At 28.5% G+C, this 23,500-nt stretch overlaps 1 protein-coding gene across 1 annotated transcript in view; it reads right to left on the bottom strand.

Annotated features, from left to right (window-relative positions):
• Positions 1–129: 129 nt before the first annotated feature.
• Positions 130–23,500, bottom strand: part of dy (transmembrane protein dusky) — a 45,714-nt gene continuing 22,343 nt past the window's right edge. Inside the window, exons 2-4 of the mRNA XM_088185479.1 lie at positions 22,173–22,248; positions 1,735–1,954; positions 130–1,669 (exon numbers count right to left, since the gene is read on the bottom strand). Of these exons, the coding sequence (XP_088041605.1) occupies positions 171–1,669; positions 1,735–1,954; positions 22,173–22,217 (1,764 nt within the window). The 5' untranslated portion in view covers positions 22,218–22,248 and the 3' untranslated portion in view covers positions 130–170. The remainder of the gene's footprint in view (positions 1,670–1,734; positions 1,955–22,172; positions 22,249–23,500) is intronic.

Below are 23,500 nucleotides of genomic sequence, written 5' to 3'. Positions count from 1 at the left end.
CCATCACTAACCCGTAATGAATGTATCTATACAATTTTTAAAAAACATACATCCTTCTTCTCATTCAATTTCTTATCACACACTCTTTCATGCATTACAATAAACACGATGTAATGGTGGTTTGACTCATTTTTTTTTCAAAATTAATTTTACTAATTGCTTGATAGTTGCTAATAGAATAAACAGGTCTTCGATCTCTTTTTCTTAGATTGGGCGTCACTGAAAGTCACTGCCGCGTTTTTTTCGTTCGTGAAGGGCCTGAGACGAATGTAGTAGAAAGCAGAAGTCAAACAAGACACTAGACAGATTGCCAATAAGACAATCAGTGTGACTGCAAATCCTGGTGTTGTCATGCAAATCATACCACCTGGAGGCATTTCTTCTTTTGCTGGGAAAATTATCGTTTCAACAGCATTCGAGCTGGAGTTGTCATTGAGAGCGAAAGACAAGTCTTCTTTGAATACTACCCTAATAACCTTATTCAAACCGATTTCCTTCTTGGGATTAACTTCTCTGGTACGACGCACTCTCCTTTCGTCTCTGGGATGCCCTGGAGCGCCTCTAAGGAATATTTCCGGTGGGAACGGCGGTGAAAGAGGAGATCCATATTCAGGTCTAGGTCCTCTAATCTCTGGCGGTCCAGGCAGCAGTCCAGAATTATCAGAGCATTGATCAGGACATTGATATCTGCAAATCTGTATCGTACATTGGAAGTGTACTTCCATTGAATCAGGGAATTTAAATGCTTGAAAGTGAGCGTATGATAACACAGATGCACTTGCTCCAAAGTTCTTAATTTTCGTGAATCTCGACATCAATTTCGGTCTAGTTACGCATCCTCTTTGATCAACTAACTCAATAGGAGCCCTCTTACCATCATGTGCCATACAATTCCTGACCAACATATCGAATTTAGAATCGTCGTCTTTTATAGCCAATACCATAGTCATAGTTTGACCGATCTTTACAAGCCCTGAAACTTCAGAAGCCCATGGTCCTTTTCCAACTTGAATTTGCATCCAACATCCTACATTATCTCCGGCGAAATCTGCTCTCACGACGTCTAACATATCTACCGGGAACGGTCTGAATGTTACAGATTTTTCGTATTGATCGTGCCATATGCATCTGAGCTTTCTGGCTTGATCCCAGACTTCTTGCACTTGAGGATCGTATTGTATGACTATGGTGTTTTCATAATATGTACCAGAACCAGATTCAGCGCCGTACCCGTATAATCCATTCTCAGTATTGCCAGTTGTGCCACAAGCATGTATGCTAATTTCGAAATTGATGGACTTCTTTCCTAAGCCTCCTGGTAGATGAACGCAGTTATGATTTGAATAGTGACCTTTGGAGAAGACGATACCGTTGAAGGGTTTATCGAAGCTTAAGAATATTTTCATCGAGTTGCTTCTGCATTGAGTATCGAGCGAGATGATTTTAGGCATATCTGGTGCTGGAGCAGGCCATATCTCATTTCCGCCTATGTAAGCCTTATCCATGGCTTCTTGAGCTTTTTGTTGTTTAGGTGGTGGTGGTGGCGGTGGTGGTCCAAGATATTTTCCTAGATCCAAACTATTTTGATCATAGATCGGTTGATTGTTGTGCTTCAATAGAATATGAGGCGGTGGAACTGCATGATGGCCGTTAGGAACTCTCGCTAGACCTGTAAAACATCAAATCGTTCAAGATCTAAAACCTTGTACATATTATTACTAAAGATGTTATTACCTAATGGATGTCCTCTATTAGGATGAGGCGGTCCATTGAATGCGTGGTTTTGTGGCGGTGGAATATTGTCCTGATCGCCAGATTCCAATGCTAATTGATCACTAGTCTGAATCTCATTATCTTCTCTATCTTGAATTCCATGATGATCTCCATCGCGGTGATCCTCTTGTCCAGAGACAGCTTCTATTACCTCCACGTCCTCGGAAAGGGAAAGCGCCAACTAGAAACCGACAAGAATACACATATATGTTTTTCTGTTCAAATAAAAAACGTTAAATATATGAGGGTGTCAAAAACGGACATTTTTAAAAGTCAAGATAATCGACAAGCAACCATTTTTATGTATCCGGTTACTGGTGACTAGTTTGTAAATAGAAAAAAGTTCAACTCTACATACACGTGTTTACACGGCTCTTAAATAATAGCCAAGTAAGGTAGATAAATATTCATATGGCTTAACGTTATATACATAAATTAAAAACTATACATGTGTAGAAAAAATATATTTCTAATAATAAAATTATTCAGACTTCATGACAATGTGAGACCGCAAAGTGTTAATATCATTTCGATCCAACACTTCGCGGTCGATTCCGAATAGTTTCTAAATCATGCATTGACGTATATATTGTTGAAGTTTATTTTTATTTCACATTGCCAGTTTGCCGCCGGCCATATCGTCTCGATAATGAGGTCAAAAACGGTTCAAACAAGTAGAACTTCTTATGGACAAAACCGATTTGGATCTGCCTGTGTGTGCATTCTGAACCAGCATGTGTGTGAGTCGGATGTGTCGATAAATACCGATATTTTCCAGTTTAGATCATAGAATGAGGAAAGCTGTTGCTTTCAGGTAAATCAGTAAGTCACACCTTTTGTGCTAATAAGCAATAGCGTATCTTATATCACGTTGCTGTATATATGCAACGATGGAAAGTATGGAAAAAGCTCTACTACTTATTTTTAATTTTAGTAGATCTATTTATATAATCGATAATCAAATGCCTCTGAGCATTGGAAGGTGACAAAAAAAATTGCTTTAGAGTCAATGATTCGATTAAACTCGATTAAACGCTTCGATAACAATATCCAGAAAAGTGAATTCGAAGCAATTAGTCCATAATAATTTTAATTGATAAGGTAGATTTAAATTCTTCATTATCAATCAAGTTTATTTAATGTATATAAAGTATTTTATAAATTGATATTTCGTTTGATTTACAATGTGTTTTTATTTTTGGGTGCCTTTTGTAGCAGAGAACAGTTACTTGCCTTATAAGCTAACACAAACATTTCGACAAATTCAGCAATATACACAGCTTTCAATTTGTTGCGATATTTTTTGTAATTAAAAATAGTGATCAAATAGATTTTTTCATTTTAATATTATAGATGTGATTTATTTTATGTTTATCTTATATATTATATTATATAATTGTCTGTCTGTTAGTTTAGTTATAAAAGTAAAAATATTATTTATTAATATTTTGGCATAAATAAGACAATATCTCAAAAAAATTAAATAATATTTATTTCATAGTTTCTCTTTTTCTTAGTTTATTTTAGTAAAAAATGATAAAAATAAACAACATGATAGATCAGTGGTATTGGTTTAAATACAATATTAACCCTAATGTTTTTCAATTTTCTTTATGTTTGGGAGTTTGAAATTTGTGATTTTTATATTATCACAATTATAATCCATCATCATAGATTAGGTTTTCTTAGATTTACCTTATGTCATAAATTAATATCGTGAAAAATAATTAAAAAAAACCGAACTAGCTCTTGCATGGTGATTAATTATAAGATGAAATAATAGTTTAAAATAATTAAAATAGTTGTCATTAACACATGTCATATAATAAGGAAATATTCACATATAAAATAACTACTACTATAAATACACAGTATATATGTATACATGTTTCACTTCACAAAGATCAATTTATATAATATATATTGTAGAAGTATTTTTTGACAAAATAATTATTTTTTAATAATACTACAAAATTACATATTCTACTTAACGCCATTTACAAGAGAATACTTATTTTGTAACTTAATTAGCACTTTGGTTTTTGTTGTATAAATAAATATTGAATATATTATGTTTTATATTACATACTGAATTTTTTTATGATATTATATACTGTCAGTTTTTATTATCTTAATGCAAAATTTTTATTAAATGGATAGTTATATTTTTAACTAATGTTGTTTTTTTAACATAGAAAAATAATATGCATTTTTAGATAAAATATTTTTATGCAAAAATCACATAGTATGTATTTACTATATCAAGAAAAAATACACTGGTTTTGATATTTTTATACATTTGGTAATTAGATAAAATCAAAGTTGTGAATTTATCAATTATAATTTTAAAATGTGTGATTATTTTTTAATGTACATATGCAAATAATTTTACAAACCATTTAAATTAAAAGTTACTGACCTTTTAATTTGTTGTCAACCTAATTTATAGACCAATGATTTATATATTATATAATAAACGAATTAAATATTTATATATTATATAAATATATTGAAAAAATAAAGTAACATAAAAATAAAGTACCATAAAAAAAATTGTTTTAAAATCTTCCAGTCAATCAGACATAATAAATACCTACGAGTAAGTATTAACCAGCAGAATGAAAGTCTGGGAATCGGTGACATCTATATTATCAAATATAAATTGTGGTGTGATATATATTGTATAATCAATAGATGTCATTGCAACTGAAGCATTTTTTTTAATAATATTGAAATTTTAATAGTAAAAAAACGAATGCCGCTGCAGGGGCTTGTACCTGCAACCTGAATGTTATTAGTCTGGGACGTTAGAGATGGTGCTATTCCGTTCTTAATCGATGATCAATCATATTTTGAAAAATGCTCATTAAGGCTCTGATTGTGGTTATTAACCTGATATATGGACTATACCAATTTTTATTACAATAATTCCTTAATTTCTAATAGTATGCGAAGGATTATAGATATTTGATTTTTCTATAAAAAAAAATTATATTAAAATTTTTTCGGAACTATTTCATATTGTATTATATATTTATCTATGGTATATATTATATTATATTAAAATTCAATTTAAAAACAAAAAACATACATTTAATAATGCAAAATATCTAGCAACGTTTTTAGTTGACCAAATATTGAAAATACTAACACTAAAATTTTCATTTAAAAACTCATTCAATATATTTACTGTCCGTTAATTAAAACTCTTGACTGTTTAATTAAATTACTGACTAAAATCTAATATTTTTATTGAATAAATAGATATTCCCTATGAGCTGAAGTAGCTTATTTAAAACAATACCTGTTATCTTGCCCAAGTAAAAAAAAACACATTTGTAATAATAGATGGAATAAATACTTTAAATTGGAATAATCTTAATTTATACTTTCTCTAAAATTAATTAGTAATATATAGTAATAATGCAAAATGATCTGCCTATGTTAGCTTTGATAATTTTGCTTTTTACTTTTAGTTCATATTAAAATCGTTATTATTATGAATAATGGAGATAACGAAAAGAGAAATATTTTAAAGCTTAAAATATAAATAAATAAGATTGATTTAATAATTCCTGTAGTACATATGAACCAAAATCGTGCGTAGAAGAAATCTAGATCTGGCTATTAATTAACATATTCGCCTCTCATTTTTTTAGTACTTGATTGAGGTCTCTAGATTGATAAGGGCACGGTTGTTGGGCAAAGCCAATTCTGGCATATACCTTGCCGCTTTTACGGTTATCGCCGACTAGTTGACCCATTGCCTTCGAACACCGCGATAAAAGCGTACAAGAAAAATAAAATGATTTTTAGACAGCGACATGCGCGTCGAAGGGAAATTTCGGATACGAATTCCTCGGCGTATTCATAAAGGCGCGAGAGAATTAACATTGCAATTGGGCTCAAGAATTTTGTTTTGGCACAATGGAGCATTATTTGATAGTCCATTCTTTGAGATTATTAGAGTCCCTTTCGTTGCCATTGTGTGCATCCGGACGCGTGTGTCCCACTCTATGTTTCAAATAAGAAACGCGGTCGTGTTCTTAGAACAAGCGGACCCATCGGTGAAGTGTTGCTCGCGGAACCCTTCCTTGACTTTTGCAATGTTGCCCTCTTATTACTACTACTACTGCATACGGCTAACGGCTACCAGACGGTTCGGATCATCAATCCGCTGGCTTGACGGTTAAAATCTGTCAACTGGTCATGCTATCGGTCGTGTCTATGTTCTGGTTTATTGATATTCTTCAACAATTATTTTTCATAAATATTCAACGAGTGTAAATAGCAGCAGTAAATTTAGGTATTCGATCCGATTTTTTCAGAAGAAGCAAATAAATAACGAAAAATCAACAACAGCACCAGCTGAATTATATAATTATTTTTTATAGATTGTTTAATCGGTAATTTAACAGCTGGATTTAATGCAGAAAAATAAATAAATATTACATTAAATTTCATGTGTTAATTCCTGAAAGAAAATCTAGAAAAAAACAGTCTCGAATCTATCCCGAAAATGTTTTTTAGAATGTGTCATTTAAGTAAAATAATATCAAAATACATTTTCACCAGTGAAAATATAAAAAATCTGGCAGGTGCTAGTAAAATTATATGATGTATGTAATAATATATATATTTACATACTTATCATTATTTATTTACATGCGATGTACAAATGTTACAGTGAGTGTGTATTTTTGGGTATAGTTATATTTTCCCTAGTTCAAATACATTTTTATCATTTGACATATATTTCTACTAGCGAAAATATAATTTGCTAATATACTGCTCTAAAATGTCTATGAAATTCAATCTGTTCAAACTCAAACTTAACGTAATAAAAGTTCCGAAACTTATAGTCTTAGAACTTTCATTAAGTCAATTCCAAAATACAAACTAAGCCAATTTATTTCCTAGGGAAAAATAAGCGGAAGAATGTGTATCACTTCTCAGAAGGCAAAAATTCACGTCAATTTTTGACTTCTGAGATGGGATAATTGTTTGTTGCGTTCTCTTATTAGGCAAAATTCGATTTAGGTTTGCTTTATTCGTTTCTCACTTGTAATATTGTTATAAAAATTATAAATAAACGCGGAGCAGCAAAGAAAACACGACTAATTATTATGTAAATATTGTGGGTGGATATTTTTAATAATTAGTAATGCCTACGACGGCACGATTTTATTGCTTTTGACGTGAATTTGTAACTTCTGAGAAGGGATAGATGTTTTTTGTGCATTTTTATTGGTCAAAAGTCGGTTTAGATGTACTTTATTTGATTCTCACTCGTATTATTGTTAAAAAATGTCTTAATATAAACGCTTGATGGCATGATTTTATTACTTTTGATCTAAAATATAAATTCACTATATGGCAACACTGAGCAGCAAAGAAAACACGACTTATTATCAAGTAAATATTATGAGTAGATATTTTTTATAATTTTTAATGTCCAATTAAAATATTTCACATAAAATATGATTTCAGAAAATATGTCGCAACGGTGGCTAATTTTTATATTTATTTGTAGCACAGAAAAGGTTAACTCGAACTTATTATTATTTATTCAAGAAATTATATTACAAATATATAAAATGCCATTTTTGTCATAAGGCCCGGAATCATTGTTTTCTCAGGGCCCGAGTTCGCTCTAAACGGCCCTGCTAATGATATATTAAAATTTAAAATATTCGCAATTATTTATGTGCATCATTCAAGGCCTAAATAAATTTAAGGTATGTTATAAAAAAATATGTATATAAAAAAATAAAATAAATCATATTAAGACGTGCAACTATCTCTTCTAAGTGAATAGAGTAGTAGTATAAAATGGAATTAGAACTTTTAGTATAAAAGTATCGCATTGGGCTTACGCCTGTCAGGTTACAACGGAAGTTGGTTTAAAAATAAATAAATTGTCACGAAATAAAAATACTTAGAAATGCTTTACATATACGTTTGTGAATTAATTTATTTAAAAACATGGAATACATTCCGTAATAGGTTACTTTTGAGGCTCATAATTTTATTTCAATATCTTACAATAAACGGCAATTTTCGGTAAATAAATTTTGATTCACAATTACTTATGTAGTATAAAAAAATACTATTTTTACTAATAAACCAATATTTTATGACCAATACCACAAATGAAATATGTAACTTGTTATTTTATTTTTCCCACGCTATGCTTTTTTATATTTTACTTAAAAATAAAAATTGGTTGTACAGTGAAAATATTGGGGTTAATTTTACATTGTAAATAATATATATAATATCATATTGTTTGCCATAATTATTTATAAATTTATGTAAAATATACAATTTGCATGTGAGAGTAATGAAAATATCATTCTGCTTAATCCGGACTCTAGCTGGTGGTTGCCATTTATATGATAGTTGTGTTTACTGCTATTAAAACAGTAATAAAACATAAAGTTATTAACATCATATCATTTTTAAATACTGATTAAATATACTTTATTACCATCTCTATTGCAGCAACATTTCTATATGTTTGACATACATATAATAGGTAAAGATTTGAAATAATTATAAATAAATAAGCTTTTTTTCCTCAAAAAATCAAAGGGTAATATAATTTGTTTTCATGGTAATGGCTTTTAACCAAAGAACTTGGAAAAATATATTATATACTTTATGTATTTTTTAAATTATCTCTGGTTATTTTTAAAGCCTCTTATTAACAATATTTTTGAGTAAATATTGCATAGTATGATTTTTGATATGACTAATCGAAATTTTATTGCTTTAGTAATATATATGATTCATTTTGCTAGAAAATATATTTAAGTAGCATTTAATATATGTTATAAGAAAAAGTAAGTAAATATTCAATAAAAAAAACCTCTTGTGTCACATACTTTTGCCACTGCACTTACTCTTCATTTGCATTCAAGTACCAGTTATTTAGTACAATACATTTTAACATTCTTGTCATTACCGTTGAATCGTTTTGCAAGACTAAACATCTTTGTTCTTTGATTTATTTTATTTTAGTTAAATTTTTAGTTACATATTGCCTCATCCTTCATATAATAGATAACTAATAAATGTTTGATTTGCCGTCCAAATAGAGCGCCATTAGAAAGTTTATGATTTATGGAGTACAGGGGAGATTATCACAATGGATTTTTCTATTATAATTGAATCTAATCGGTATGAACCGTAAGCTACATAAAAATCTATACACATTTGTAAAATCTAAAGTGAAATCGGTCCGAGATAAACATCAACTCAAGGATCTCCAAGAGAGGAGCTTCGCTTCGGGCATTGACGGAATTTGATTTTTGTGTTGTTGGACTTTCACTCGGATCTTATGTAACCACAGGGTGTTGTATATGCGTTTTAATGGTATTCACGTAAGGGCCACGGGTTATAATCGGAGCCTTTATCTAGCTCGTGGGCTAACTTCGTGACGGGTACTCGGACTATAATCAGTAACTCACGACACTATAAATATGGTGTGAAAGCGACTAGGCGCCGGTTACTTTCGCTTCGATTATGTATTAAGGGTTTAATTGCTACTATTAAATAAATTAAGATTTTGAAGTAACGCACCCCTGCGATTTATTAACCTAAATTGTATTTTTGATATTGAGAGCATAGTTGTTATATTTCAGTATATAAATCTTTCTTTTATGCTTTAGGCACGAGGGCATAACTTGACCCAGAGAGAGCTTCGCACAATTCCTAAAAAGTAACTCACTAATCCATTGTCTATTATCAAGGCGCGAATTTCCGTTTTATTTTAATTCATCGGATTGAAAAGCTCCATTATGGGATTGTAAAACGATCGGATGTGTGCTATTAGAGGTGCTATTTACTGAATAAGTGTGCGACTGAGAGCTTCTACAAACCGGATTGCGTCCATAGACACAGTGGCACCAAACGATGATGCCACTTCTTTGCACTAATGGCTTAAACATCAACAAACACAAATCTAATTTATCAGCGGATATGACATAAGATATTTATTTACTCCATATTGGGGATAAGACTCTAATAGCGGATGTTGAAAAATTAAGGAAGATCATTCATGATTGGAAATTACAGATGAGAAAGTAAATATGCCCTTTTTTAAATAAAGATAATAAATAACATAATCGTGTTTACGAGGCTTATATGGAATTTGAAATTATGTTTACAACACCTTCAACTGAGAAATGATACTATTTGTGCTAATTTATTCAATGGTGACTAAGCAAAATCAGCTAAAATATATAATAAAGCAATAGTTCAGTATAGATTATTAAAAATTCTAGATCCATTACTATTTTTTGCCATTGAAATTATGTCAAAAAATAACAATTTTTTTTCTAAAATAATAATCAAAAATAAATGAAGTTCAAAAAAAACAATTTTTTATCAATGCGCGGCCTTTATATGATTAAAAAATTAATTATTTTGAATTAAAAATTGTATTATTTAAATAATACATTTTTTTTAAATAAACATTATTCATTTTTTTGCTATTTATTAAATCAATGGTAAGTAACGAAAAAAATTAATGGCCAAATAAATAATGGCATTGAATTAAGTACTACCTTTTCAATTAAAAAAGAAAAATGCGCAAAGAGCTTAAAAAAGTAAGAAGCAATCTTAGATTTTAACACTAATGCTGATTTTTTTCCACATGTTCTAAAATATAATTTATTTAATTGGGCAAAGTATTAATGCTGCAATAATGATTTTTTAAATGATATTTCATTAAAGAGTGATTTAATATTAATTAGTTATGAAAATGCAGATAATATTTTAATTATAGGTATGTTGTATAATATTTTAATTCCAGTTTTGGGTTTCAGAACGTCTTTGAGAATCACGATCGCGTCCTGTTTTGATGACCGTTGGGGCTAGAGCGTTCACACTTGCCGACTCACCTATGGCTGTCGCCATCCGTTTATTTTGTTTGATTCTTTATATGTATTATTTTAATTATATGTTTTTTTGTGTATTGAATTATGATGATTATTGTTTTCGAGCATTGTGACGCATTGGGGTTACCTGGACTTAATTTAATTTAAATAAATAAATAAAAATATAAAATCTCTATATCATATACATACATTAAAGTTGTGATATATTAAAAAAATGTAGCATCCATATCATAATTCTTTAAATCTGAAATTTATATATAATATAAAAAAATAATAACGGAAATCGCAATAACTCTAAAAATTAAAAAAAGTCAGTCTCGGTACACTTCATTAATTTTGCGAAAAAGTAAAAATTTTCTTGGCTATCACACAAAAAATATTTATGTGTATCTAAAATATAAAATATAAAAATATAGTCCTGAAATAACAATATTTTATTTTATTTATTATCTTAAAAGATTATTTTATAGAATGGTATTATTGTAGCAAAAAGCAAAAATAATACAGTATAATATAATACATAAAAAATATTATATTTATTTTATTGTAAGCCTTTCATTAAAACATAATAGGCGTTAGTCTAATGCGTTACAATGGTGTAAACACATTGTACCACTATCAGTGAAATCAGTCAGTAAATCAGTGAATCTATTTTCTCAATAATTTTAAACTATGATTACAATTTACAATCAGTAGATATCATTTAATGGTAAATCTTTCGTTGCAACATAACAGGCGTTAGCCTAACGCGTTAAAACTGGGTCAACAAAATCAACAAGTAGCAAAAACCAAGTTATTTGAGATTTTAATTTTAACCATTTACATTTTTAAATTAAAAATGATTTTTCAATCCATTTTAACAAACATATTTTTAATTTGTTTATTGTGAATATTGTGTTAGACTTAGGTACAATGTGTTATAACGGCGTTAACCAAACCAAGTGAAACACCCGACTAAAATCTAAGTTGTAAATTATTATTATTGTTTAAAATCGAAAGATGTAACTATGCACGATCTAGCTTAATTTTAATATTCATAACGATTATCGCGATATTCATATGTAAAATTATAAAAAAAATTATGATCGATACAGGATATAAATTGAAAAAAAACATTATGGTAAAATAAATTCAAAAATAATATTTTTCACCATCTTTATTGTTTATTTTTCTTTAATTTTTTTCACATAACAATAAAATTTGGAAGAAGTTTTGGTAAAAAACTGCTAATAAACTGTAATTTCCAATAACGAAATTGTAATTTAAATAAAAAAAACTTACGAAATGTAATTTAAATAAAAAAAATTGAGGCGCAATATGACCATAAAAATAAAATACAAACTTTATAAAATAATCAAATAATAAAAATACTGCAACACGAATTAATATAAATAATACAAATTTTGTAAAAAAAACTTATAATTCATTTTAAAATATTTATTAAAAGTTTTGGTGAAAATATGTTATAGTTTGATATGTCAAAATTAAAGCTTTTTTATTTCAAAGTATATTGAAATCAGCAGTATTTTATTCACTTCCTAAATACAATTTTACTAATATTTCCTTGTTCTAAAATTTAATCCGTGTTAATGAAAAGCTTAAGAAATGCATCTAAAAATATCTTAGGCTTTATAAACAAACATGACGTTATTAAATAGTATTATTGCAAAGTGTTATTTACATGCTTATTGAGTCTGTACTACTCCCGAGATTTTATCTAGTTTTTCGACCTCTGGCTTAAATTAAATTTTAAAAGTAGTTGACATATATATATTTTAAGCATTCAACATTTAGCAATGAACTACATAATATACAATTCTAAAAATTATATGTAATGTTATGATCAGTGTGAGTTAAGTTTAAATCCCCTCGCGCAGCTCGCGCCGTCATAATCAACAATCGAGCTTTTACGCGTTTTTTCGGAATCACGCGCGCAAACACGGGCACATCCGTGGGTCAAGCTATGCCCTCGTGCCCCGGGCAAATAGAAAGACCAACAGACCTAGCCGGTGCCCACTCTATACCTATTTATACGTACCTAAGTACGGAGAGAGAGCAAAAGAGGTGGAAGCTTAGGCGGATGACGAGACGGATCAGAGGACGGCGGCAAGGTGTGTGTGCGTGTGACCACTTATTTATCGGCTCTTTGAATCGCTTCACTCACCTGCCGCAATGTTTTTGTGTTACCGTGTCATATTTGAAGTACCGCGAATACCTGCACCCGCGGAGGCGGTATCTTTTTGCCCACGATCGTAAATCTGCATACCGTCCGTACGTCGTGACGCTTAAATCACCCCTTGTTTTTGAATGATGTATCGCTTTTTTATGTAATTTCAACTCGAATACTGTATTTGTACATATGCAGGTGGGTATATAAGAAGTACTATATGTAGAATAAATTTATGATTCAAAATAGCTGATGATTTATTTACAGCAGCGTAATAGGGAGTGAATTCTAATAGACTGCTAGCATTTTTTCTCTAATAAAAATGTCACTTCATCGTGACTATACTAATATTATTATTTTATTTGGTAGCATAAAATTTGGTTTTATTGTTAAATTTGTCTGAAATTAGGCTTCTGAATTAGAGATAAAGGTACAGTAGTAGGTACTAAAGCCTTGAAGATGAATAAGGTCGAGTGATAATTTAATCAGACTATGCACAGCTCTAAATCTTGTAATAAAGTTAAGTGATAGTAATTCAACAGTTATAGACTACTTAAGACAGCTCAAAAAATTGAAAAAGCTTAATAAATGAGTGCTGCACGAACTGAATGAAAACCAAATATCACCACTACGTAGTTGGTTTTACGCTTCATTTACGCAACAGTAACGATCTATTTATTGACCGTAACGAAGAGTGAATTTTTTACAACAGAATCTGGTATGTATAGTGGTGGACAAAAATAAAGCCATATAGCATTCCTTCAAATCAAAATTATGACTGTATGGTGGTCGGCGCTTGTAATGATCCACTATTTTCAAAGACATTACAGCAGTGAATTCTTAATTTAAAAAATGGTAGAATATACCTAAACTCTGCAATGTTTGGTACACGCATTAGTCAATCGAAAAGGTTCAATTCTCTTGCACGATAAAGCGCAACTATGAAATATTGCCTAATTCAACATACTTATCATACACCTCGTCATTTGTTTTAGCACTTAAACCAATTTTTACAAATAAAAGTAAGGTCTTTAATAACAAGCTGCTGTCGAAAGCACACCTCGAGATATTATCAACACCAGAATCATCTCAGAAATTTACACAATCATATTAATTATTTGTCATATTGTTCCGATTGTAGTGGCACACATTTCGACTAACTAAGCTAATTATAAGTTAAAAAAAACACATGTATTTTATTTTGAAGGTCCTAAATCGCAAGTATTTTATGTCATTCCTGAAAGACATTTTTACATGTTTGCATTAGTTTATACCATAAATAAACATTTAAACTTTTATATATTCTTAAACTCTTAGTACATATTTTTAAGCTGTTATTCTATTTTTCGTATGTACGTTTTACCAAAAATGTTAATATCTTACCAATTGAAGATTAAAAAATAAGAATAGGTCGCTGACGATTGACCTGAAAGACCTGGGCTCAAATCCTATCTGCACCTTTGTGTTTTTAAATTTTTATTGTGTTTAGGAGATCGGAACTAGTGGTTATAATATAATTATAACTCCGATCGATTATCACAGATTAGGTTTAATTGGATTTACATAATCTCACAGATATGTATCGTGATAATTAATTAAAATCGAGCTAGATCGTACATATTAGGTATTGAAAATTCTAAAAAAGAATGAGCTAATTTAGCTCAAAGAGTATAACTCATATTTATTAAAAAAATATATAATATTATTTACTTCCTGGTAGTCAGTATTTCAAATGAAAATAACTTAAAAATTAGATCACAACATAAATACTAATATAATATATTTTTGCTTAGCAAAGCATAATATGGAACAGATCGTACCGAAAAGATTATGGAAATTTTATTTTGAATATCTAAATTATTTTAAAAGCACTTGAATATGTCTCACTTCTTTACAAATATTAATGTATTTATAATGTATAAATTATAATAATAGATTTGCACACTTAAAAGTACAAAAAAAAATACACAAAATAAATTAAACTAAAATTAACAAAAAAAATAAAAGGAATAAATATTCATAAAAAATGATAAATTGTATTCAGTCTGAGGTGAAGGTTTTTTTTATGGAAAAATGAAGTTTTATAAAGGTTTAGTCTTCATGGTTATATATGTTTATTTATTTTAATTAAGCTTTGTTGCAAAAATGAACAATAACCTGATTTATATAATAAATAAATCATGACCTGATTATATATATATGTTGTTAGTATTTTTATAAGAAGTATATTTTTGCTCTTGTAATATTTAAATATCTGATGAATTTGTAAGATTAATAGTAAAACACACAATGCATTTTCTTATATAAATATTTTGCATTTTTATTTGAATAACAGAATTTGAAGCAAATTAAATATAAAACCAAATTGAAATATGCATTTAAAATTATATTTATAAACGATAAAAATATATTTCTATCATAAAAAATAAAAGTAATAAAAAAAATCAGGTACATTTTTTAATGATTTATTTATTGTATTTTTTTGCTACAATATGACATGCGTTAACCGAATCGTTACAACCAGGTTAACATAATCAATAACTAGTAGGTAAATAGCAAGTCTGTTTATCAGTGACATCAATTTTATGTAAATTGCAAATTATTCATTGGAGTGCCAAAAATGATTTTTTCTATTTGTTTAAATTGATAATAATGTTTTGCAGCAAATACAAGTAACTGGTTAATAATTAAAAATAAAATTATTAGCATACTTTTAAAATGTATCGTATCTAAAATTAAACATAAGAAGATTATCTCATATCTAAACTGTTGCTATTATAGATAATCAGTATATTAAAGTAAATTTATTACTAACTATACTGACTTTTATTTCTTCACTTTCAAATGTCATTTATTTTCTTATCATCTTAAAATATCTCCTAAATAACAAGACTTATATTGCCCCGTCTTCTTCACCCACGTGTTTTCTAAATTTTTAACATACTAGTGTGTTGATGCCACATAACTTCTGCTTCTAATTTGTGCATGTAACACTTTGTTTACATTAATGTGTATGCAGTCAATTTTATATTTTTACTAAAAAGTTTATTTATGATCTGTTAAAATGCGATACACATTTGCGGTATTTACCAAGCGATCGATCGGGATTAATATTAACTTGAACTATATAATCTAATACAATTTTTAAAGCGAAAGTTCAACTACAATACACAATTTGATTTTTGTTTCAAAAAAACATCACCTAAAGCAATCTTTATTTTTTACTGATTTTTCCCACGGAAACGCCTCGCGTAGGTATTTTTATGGTCGATTTTTCCCTCCGTGGGTCTCTCTTTCTCTCACTACTATTGACCATCATCATTGACAGTGTTGTTTTTTACCCGTCATAATAATTTCACGTGACCCGGTTTTGGGCCGGCGGCCGATAGCCCAGAGAGGCCGGAACCGGTTTTTTTGAGCTTTTATTCGGCGGCAAACAAAACCGGACGGAAGGCATCAAATCGGCCGGCAAAAACACAATTGGACCCGCGGTCTATAAATCTCCATGTTATGTGGATACAGAAAATTTACTCGATACGTTATTAACTGGGCCACACTCTCAGTAATTTTGTGATCCGAATACTCGAAATTCGTGCTCAGGGAATTTAAAAGAAACATTATTACTATAATAAATTAAATTCAAGTAACGCTATTCGTTTATACGTTTTTTACGCTCGCCATGTTAATTGAATTGCATATAAAAATTAATAAGCGTTGTGTGTTTTAATTATTGCAGCTAAACCGGAGAGATTGAGCCATGATCATTTAAATTAATGTGGTGGAGCGAATTACAGTTAAAACATATGTAAAAAGTTGTCGAGGTCAAGAACTTAGCATTAAAAAATAATAATCGATTATTGCAGTGAAATAATTTTATATTGACTAATAGAGTACTTAATAATTAATATTAACAATAATTTAACATGTGTATTTAAAATTAATTTATATCTGTATTTTTATGGTATTAAGATTTTATTTGTAAATTATTTTATATTAATGTAGTTATAACAAAAAGCTCTTGCTTTTTATTATGATGAAAGTGCAAATATGTAATTGTTAAATCAGAAAATAACGCGATTTTACTGCAATCTAAAAAAATTAATATATATATTAAATATGTAATTATTGAATCAGAAAGTAACGCGATATTACTGTTATCTAATTTTTTTATAATGATTAAACTAAAGAGACACTCAATAGTATTTATAAAAAAATCTGATTAAAAATTTTCATTGATTAATAAACCAAAGACTTGGCAGCCTTTGAATGCTTATGTTAAAGTTCAAGGTCATACTTTATGCTGACCCAGTATGCAAAACAGATAGTTTGCAACAAATTGCCATAAAAACATAAAAGTAGCATGAACTAGTTGAATTAATTCAATGATTTCAAAGAATGTACAAAAATATATAATGCTAGGTGTTTCTTGGATTTTAATTTAGAATTAGTTTAATAAAATCAAACACATCTCAATTTTTAAAATTAGGCCAGTACTTTGGATTTCTTATCATCAACTTTCAAAGTCAAAATTCTATATCGATCTGAAATCACCCATAAATATTTTGGATTGAAATGCGTTTAAAGCACGAAATGTATGACATAGATAAAAAAGAATGGAATCTCAATGGCGCAGTGAACTGGCAAGATAATAGATGAAAATAAAAAAATAATTAAACAACGCCCTGATCTCAATGATTATTTTAAATTTTGTCAGTAGCAAGTATAACCATATAACATCAGCTTTCTAATATTTAAAATCGACGTGAAAGCACTAATAAATATTTTAGATTAAAATGCATCTATGACTATAAAATGCGTATGTGACACTAATTAAAAAAACGACGGAATACAAATAGCGTAGTGAGACAGCGAGATAATAGATGACTCATCAATAAAGAAATATAATAAAATCAAACATTGCCCTGATCTCAATAATTTATTTTTAATTTTGTCAGTAGCAACTATGACTGTAAAACATCAGTTTTACAGATTTAAAATCGATCTGAAAGTACTAATAAATATTTTAGTTAAAAATGCGTCTGTGGCTGTTAATATGTGAAAGATAAAAAACGACGGAATACAAATGACACAGTGGCGGGCGAGATAATAGATGACTCATCAATAAAAAATATATAATAAAATCAATCAACGCCCTGATTTCATTGTATTTATTAAATTGGGGTAGTAGCAAGTATGAAATTAAATCATTAGCTATCAAAGCGATCTGAAAGTATTAATAAATATGTCTGTGGCGGGTAAAAATAACGGAATCGCAATTACGCAGTGAGCTGACGAGATAATAGATGACTTAAAAATCTAGAATAAAATCAAGCAACGCCCTCGTCTCAATGTCTTTTTTTTAAATTGGGTTAGTAGCAAATATGGCCATTGATTGGGTTCATATTTAGAGCTTCGCCGTTGCATAATTGGGTTCTTAATTAAGACATCTAGCGCCCTATTGAGTTATTAAAGAGATATCCTACCTCATAATCTATAACCTTTCGAGCTTAGAATTACTTAGAATAAACCCAGTCTTTTCTTAACACAGAGGGCCTGTGCCATTAAAACCCAAAATAATAAATTTTGCTTCTAATATAAATAATTTTAATGCAAATTTTCCGTTTTAAAATGACAGCCGTTATCTTAATGCGTCACAATAAAATAAACACAATCAACAACTACTAAGTAATTAAGACACCAGACTGAAATCAGTGACATCATTGTAATTAAATATGTAATAAATAATAATGCATGAGCTAACCCGATTTCATTTTTAATTATTTACTACGATATTTATTCGTGAGATTAGGAAAATCAAGGAAAACCTAATTTGTGATGTTTGATCAGAATTAATAATTATCACTAATTCCGAGTCTATATGGGATTCAAATTCAAGTTTTTTAGATATTAGTCACTGGTGTATCGTTTTGGTATATGTATATAAACATTCTTGACGCAATCGCATAATAATTGATTTGCGTTTAATTGTCAAAACGGAATAAATATTGAAAGAAAGCTTCATTTTTGTTTATATAATACATATGGATGTATATAAGCTAGAAGAGTTAGCAATGAAATATACATATAATACATTATGTACATTGTGAATTATATCTTATAAACATAAAAATATGGCAAGCAAACATATTTATGTATAATTAATTTTTTCATATTTTTTTATTGAACTCCTTGATAAATACAATAATTTAAAATTATAAAAAAATAGTATTGATTTGAGAATTAATGTTGTAGATTTAAAATACTACAATAATAATTTGTTATTTTATAAATATTTTCAATATATGAAATGTATATGTTAATAATAATAGATCACTACACCTAATCTATTTTTTTTAAGAACTTGAACAGAAAGGTTAGCAAAGAAAGTAATTAAATTAATAATATAAAGACCGCGGCCCAATATTTAACAACCTATTTTTTTTTTTTTTTTTTAATTTTTGTTTATTACATAATTAAATAATACATTTTTATAAACATATATATTTACATTTCATTGGTTGCTGGTTAATTACCATTATCACAATTTACAATTGATTAGCTAAATTAAGAGGAATTACAAAAATAAGAATAATAAAAGAACATAAAATACGTTAAGTTTAGGTCAAAGTACATAAACACCTTTAACAAAAAAAAAAAAAAAAAATATAAATTATAAATATATATTTTTAATATAAAACTCGTGGACCTGGAGCTGTTAAATTAATAGATAAAATTTATGCGTCAGAGCAAGATGTGCTTTGGCATTTTGTGTTTATATTTAAATTTGAGTTTGTTTTTGTCGTAATCACCGATTCTTGAGATTAACGGGTTAGTATGATTTCGCGGTATTTTTTTATAATAATTATTAGTATGGTGGTGAACATGTTCTTTAATAGTTGGAATTAAATATTTATTATGAAGTTTTTTGAGGTTAGTATAAAAGGGTGTATTATAAATTATTTTTATAGCTTTATTTTGAACAACTTGTAGTTTAGAAAAGTTAGTATTACACGTATTACTCCACACTGGGCAGGCGTAAGTCATTGCCGGTCTGATTAATTGCTTATATAATAGAATTTTATTTTTAGTATTTAGCGCACTTTTTCGATTAAAAATTGGTTTTAACGCCGCAATGGCTGCGAGCCCTTTAAATTAACAACCTATGATTTATGAATGAATCCACTGGTTGAACAACCGTTAAGATCAATGTCACCACCATGCATTGCCTACGTGAGATGTCAGTCTTTTTTATTAAAATTCACATTTAACACTTTACCTACCGCTCACGCCAATTGGCGTCCTGAGTGTGCCGAAAGTTAAACACCGCAGACGCCAATTGGCGTCCTGTGTATGTTTTCGTTTCCATGTCAAATTAAAAATATATGTTTAGTGTTTTATTTGCTTTTTTTTTAAGAGATGACTAAATAAATGTGTGAATTTTCATTTTATTTTAATTTTTTTTTTTTTTTAATTATATTTAGACAAATGCGAAGGTTTTATAAATATATTTTATATTTCTTTCATCAGGCAGTTTCACTACCAGACAAACTTATGTATCTTTTGATGTGGTTCGAATATTTCAACAAATTTTTCTAGACATGTTATAAATGTAACAATTCATCAATTCAAGCCATTATTAAGTGGTTCTCAACATGTGGTTCGCCGGAAATAGAAATTAATTATTACATTTCCTTATTATTAGATTTTAAAATTGATTGATGATTTTAAAATTATAAAAGTAAGTAATCTAGGAATTTAAATAAAAATAATTAAAATTGAGTTAACCAGCGGTTCTCAAACTTTTTCAAATTTCTAAAAACTTTTATCCAGCACACTTTTTTTTCGGACGGTGTAAAAAAAGAAAAAATATGATATTTTATACACAAACATATAAATATGTATATTTAAAAATAATTTATTGGGTAAATGGTTTTATTTAGAAATAAAGTCAAATTACATAAAATTAAAAAATACGATGTACATATATAAAAAGTACAAGACACTAAAAATTTATCATATCATTAACCATTAGATAGTATTGGATTACTGAGAATCTCAACATTGTCAGATTAGTAAGATTCTATTGTATTTTTTTCTATCCTGTTATAAGGAAATTTCAACATATTTTTTGTGAGTAAATTTTATCTCCCGTCAGATAATACTGGCTTACTGGAAATACCGAATCTCAGTGACACATTATTTTAGAAAGTGGGAATTTTTTCGAGTTATTATTTTTGAATTATAAGCACGATACACATAAAAACTTATGGATAAGAATTAAGTTTAAGTTACACTATCGTGTGAAGTGCATCTGGTTTTCGTGTGCTCGAGTGAATATTCGAAAAATATTACGAACTGTTTATAAAACATTTTTTTTAGTTAGATACGAGTGTAGAATTACGTGAAAATAATTACAGTTTATGTTATTTAATATAGTGTTAAATATATATAGATATTCCAAGTGACAATGAAAATTATAGTGATTCAGACTCCTCTGTTCATGAGAGAAATCGTCCACATGCTCATGAGCAATGAGGAAGATGAACAAGAAAAATTATCTGTGTATGTGCCTGGAAAATTTCACATTACGATGGAGTGAATTACAACGGTTAGTGAATATTTTATTGCAAATGAATTATATATCAGTAAACTCGTATTACTAAAAATGTCACAATACAAAAGAAAAGTTTGCTTGAAAAAAGTTTTTACAAATTTAAAAAAGTTTGAGAACCGCTGGTTAACTCAATTTCAATTGTTTTTATTAAAATTTCTAGGTTATTCGTTTTTATAATTTTAAAATCAAGATAATCATTTTAAAAATCTAATAATAAGGAAAAGTAATAATTATTTTTTATTTCCGGCGAACCACATGTTGAGAACCATCTAATAATAACTTAAATTGATGCATTGATACATTTATAACATGTCTAGAAAAATTCAACGAAATATTCTGACCGCATCAAAAGATACATAAATTTAAATAAAAAAGGTAAAATTCGCGAAGTTTTGCGAAAAAGTGCCGGTATTTAGCGTAAGTCTGGTAGTGAAACTGCCGGTCGGTAGCGTAGTATATTTTTAAAAAGTGATCAAATAAAGAGATTTTTTAATGGTTTAGATATATTTAAGTTATTTTAGTATTGACTATTTAAATTACTTAGATTGATATTATTTTGCTTCCAATATGTTTATAAAAAGTTTTTAGATCTTTTAGAACAATGGTATAAAAACTATTTTTAAATAAAAAATGTTCATGTTAAAGTAATTAAATTCTTAATGAAGTGAAAATCTAGATTTTTATTTTATTTGTTGTTATTTAACATCAAACTTACCCCTTGTATTATAAGGACGGCGATAAAATGTGGTAGCAACCGCATTTTTGTGCTAATGTATCGGCGATCGTCTTATCTGTAAAAAGTAAGAAAAAAATACTTTAATTTATTAATAATAACACTTATCTTTGAGTAGTAATTTTGTAAAATTATAAGAACCGTCGAACTCAATTCGATTACACTAGTTACGTATAGAGTCATTAAATGAGGAGTTATTGATTTTTTATGGCAGAAAATAAGTGTGTGCTTTACGACGTTAAATTAACTAGCATTACTTTAACGATGAGATGATTCTGTAAAATTGACGATGGTTAACGTAAAAAAGTTTAACTTATGCTATGAAATTTATACGACGTTTATTGTTAGGAAATTGCCATGAAACATGCTACACTATTAGTTGATACAAAAAGACGCATTAAATATTTTATTGTATGTATTTATATACAAATATGTAATAATTAAGTTATATGATAAAAATATATTAAAAGCAACCAAATTATTTATATTATATATTACATTTGAAGAACTATTTTTTTTATTTATTTTTTATAGTTTTTGGAAAAAATTTTAACATGATTTTTTGGATCAACAACAAGGTTTTCTATGGTTACTAACCCTATATTTCGTTTAATAAGGTGTAAGCAAAGAATTCCATAAAAAAAAATCATTATGCCCAAAACTTCTATAGTTGTTTGTCACCACTTAACAATGTATTGCACTCATATAAATGGATGGTTAAAAAACAATGGCATTGCTTCTTAACCATCTTATTAATTCGCAAAATTAGACAGTAAAGTCATCACAATATATTAATTTATTGATACTGTCAACAAATACTCATTCTTAATTAAGGTGTAGCATACATTAGAGAGGTAATTTATGTTTTTAATCAATATTTTCACATAAGTTTTCCGTTCTACACTACACAATCACTTTGTAATAATCACAATTTCTGATCACATGGTCCATATGGAATTCTACATACATCTTTCAGGTATTAGTTGCATACATAAATCATAAGTCAATAACATAACATCAATCGTTCCTCAATTATTTTTTTAATGTTACATTGTAACCTGATAGGCATAAGTCCAATGTATTAAAACGGTATACATATGTACTAATTAGATCATTTTTTCACGCATCAAGAATACTTACAATCGGTAATATCTATATAATTTATTTTCAAATATGTATATTAAAATTTACAAAAAATAAATGTTACTTTGCAGCTGTGATTATTTTCTTTCAAATTTATTCCTCTACCGATAGATTCAATTCGAATCTGTTGCCAAGACCCGAACCTGTGGCCTCTGGGTTACTAATCT

The sequence above is a fragment of the Plectrocnemia conspersa genome, unplaced genomic scaffold (assembly GCF_051122295.1).
Source record: "Plectrocnemia conspersa isolate PC_06_02 unplaced genomic scaffold, ASM5112229v1 ptg000005l, whole genome shotgun sequence".
Classification (NCBI taxonomy): domain Eukaryota; kingdom Metazoa; phylum Arthropoda; class Insecta; order Trichoptera; family Polycentropodidae; genus Plectrocnemia; species Plectrocnemia conspersa.
The sequence above is the reverse complement of the archived record's forward strand: the minus strand, read 5'-3'. Positions and strand labels throughout refer to the sequence as shown.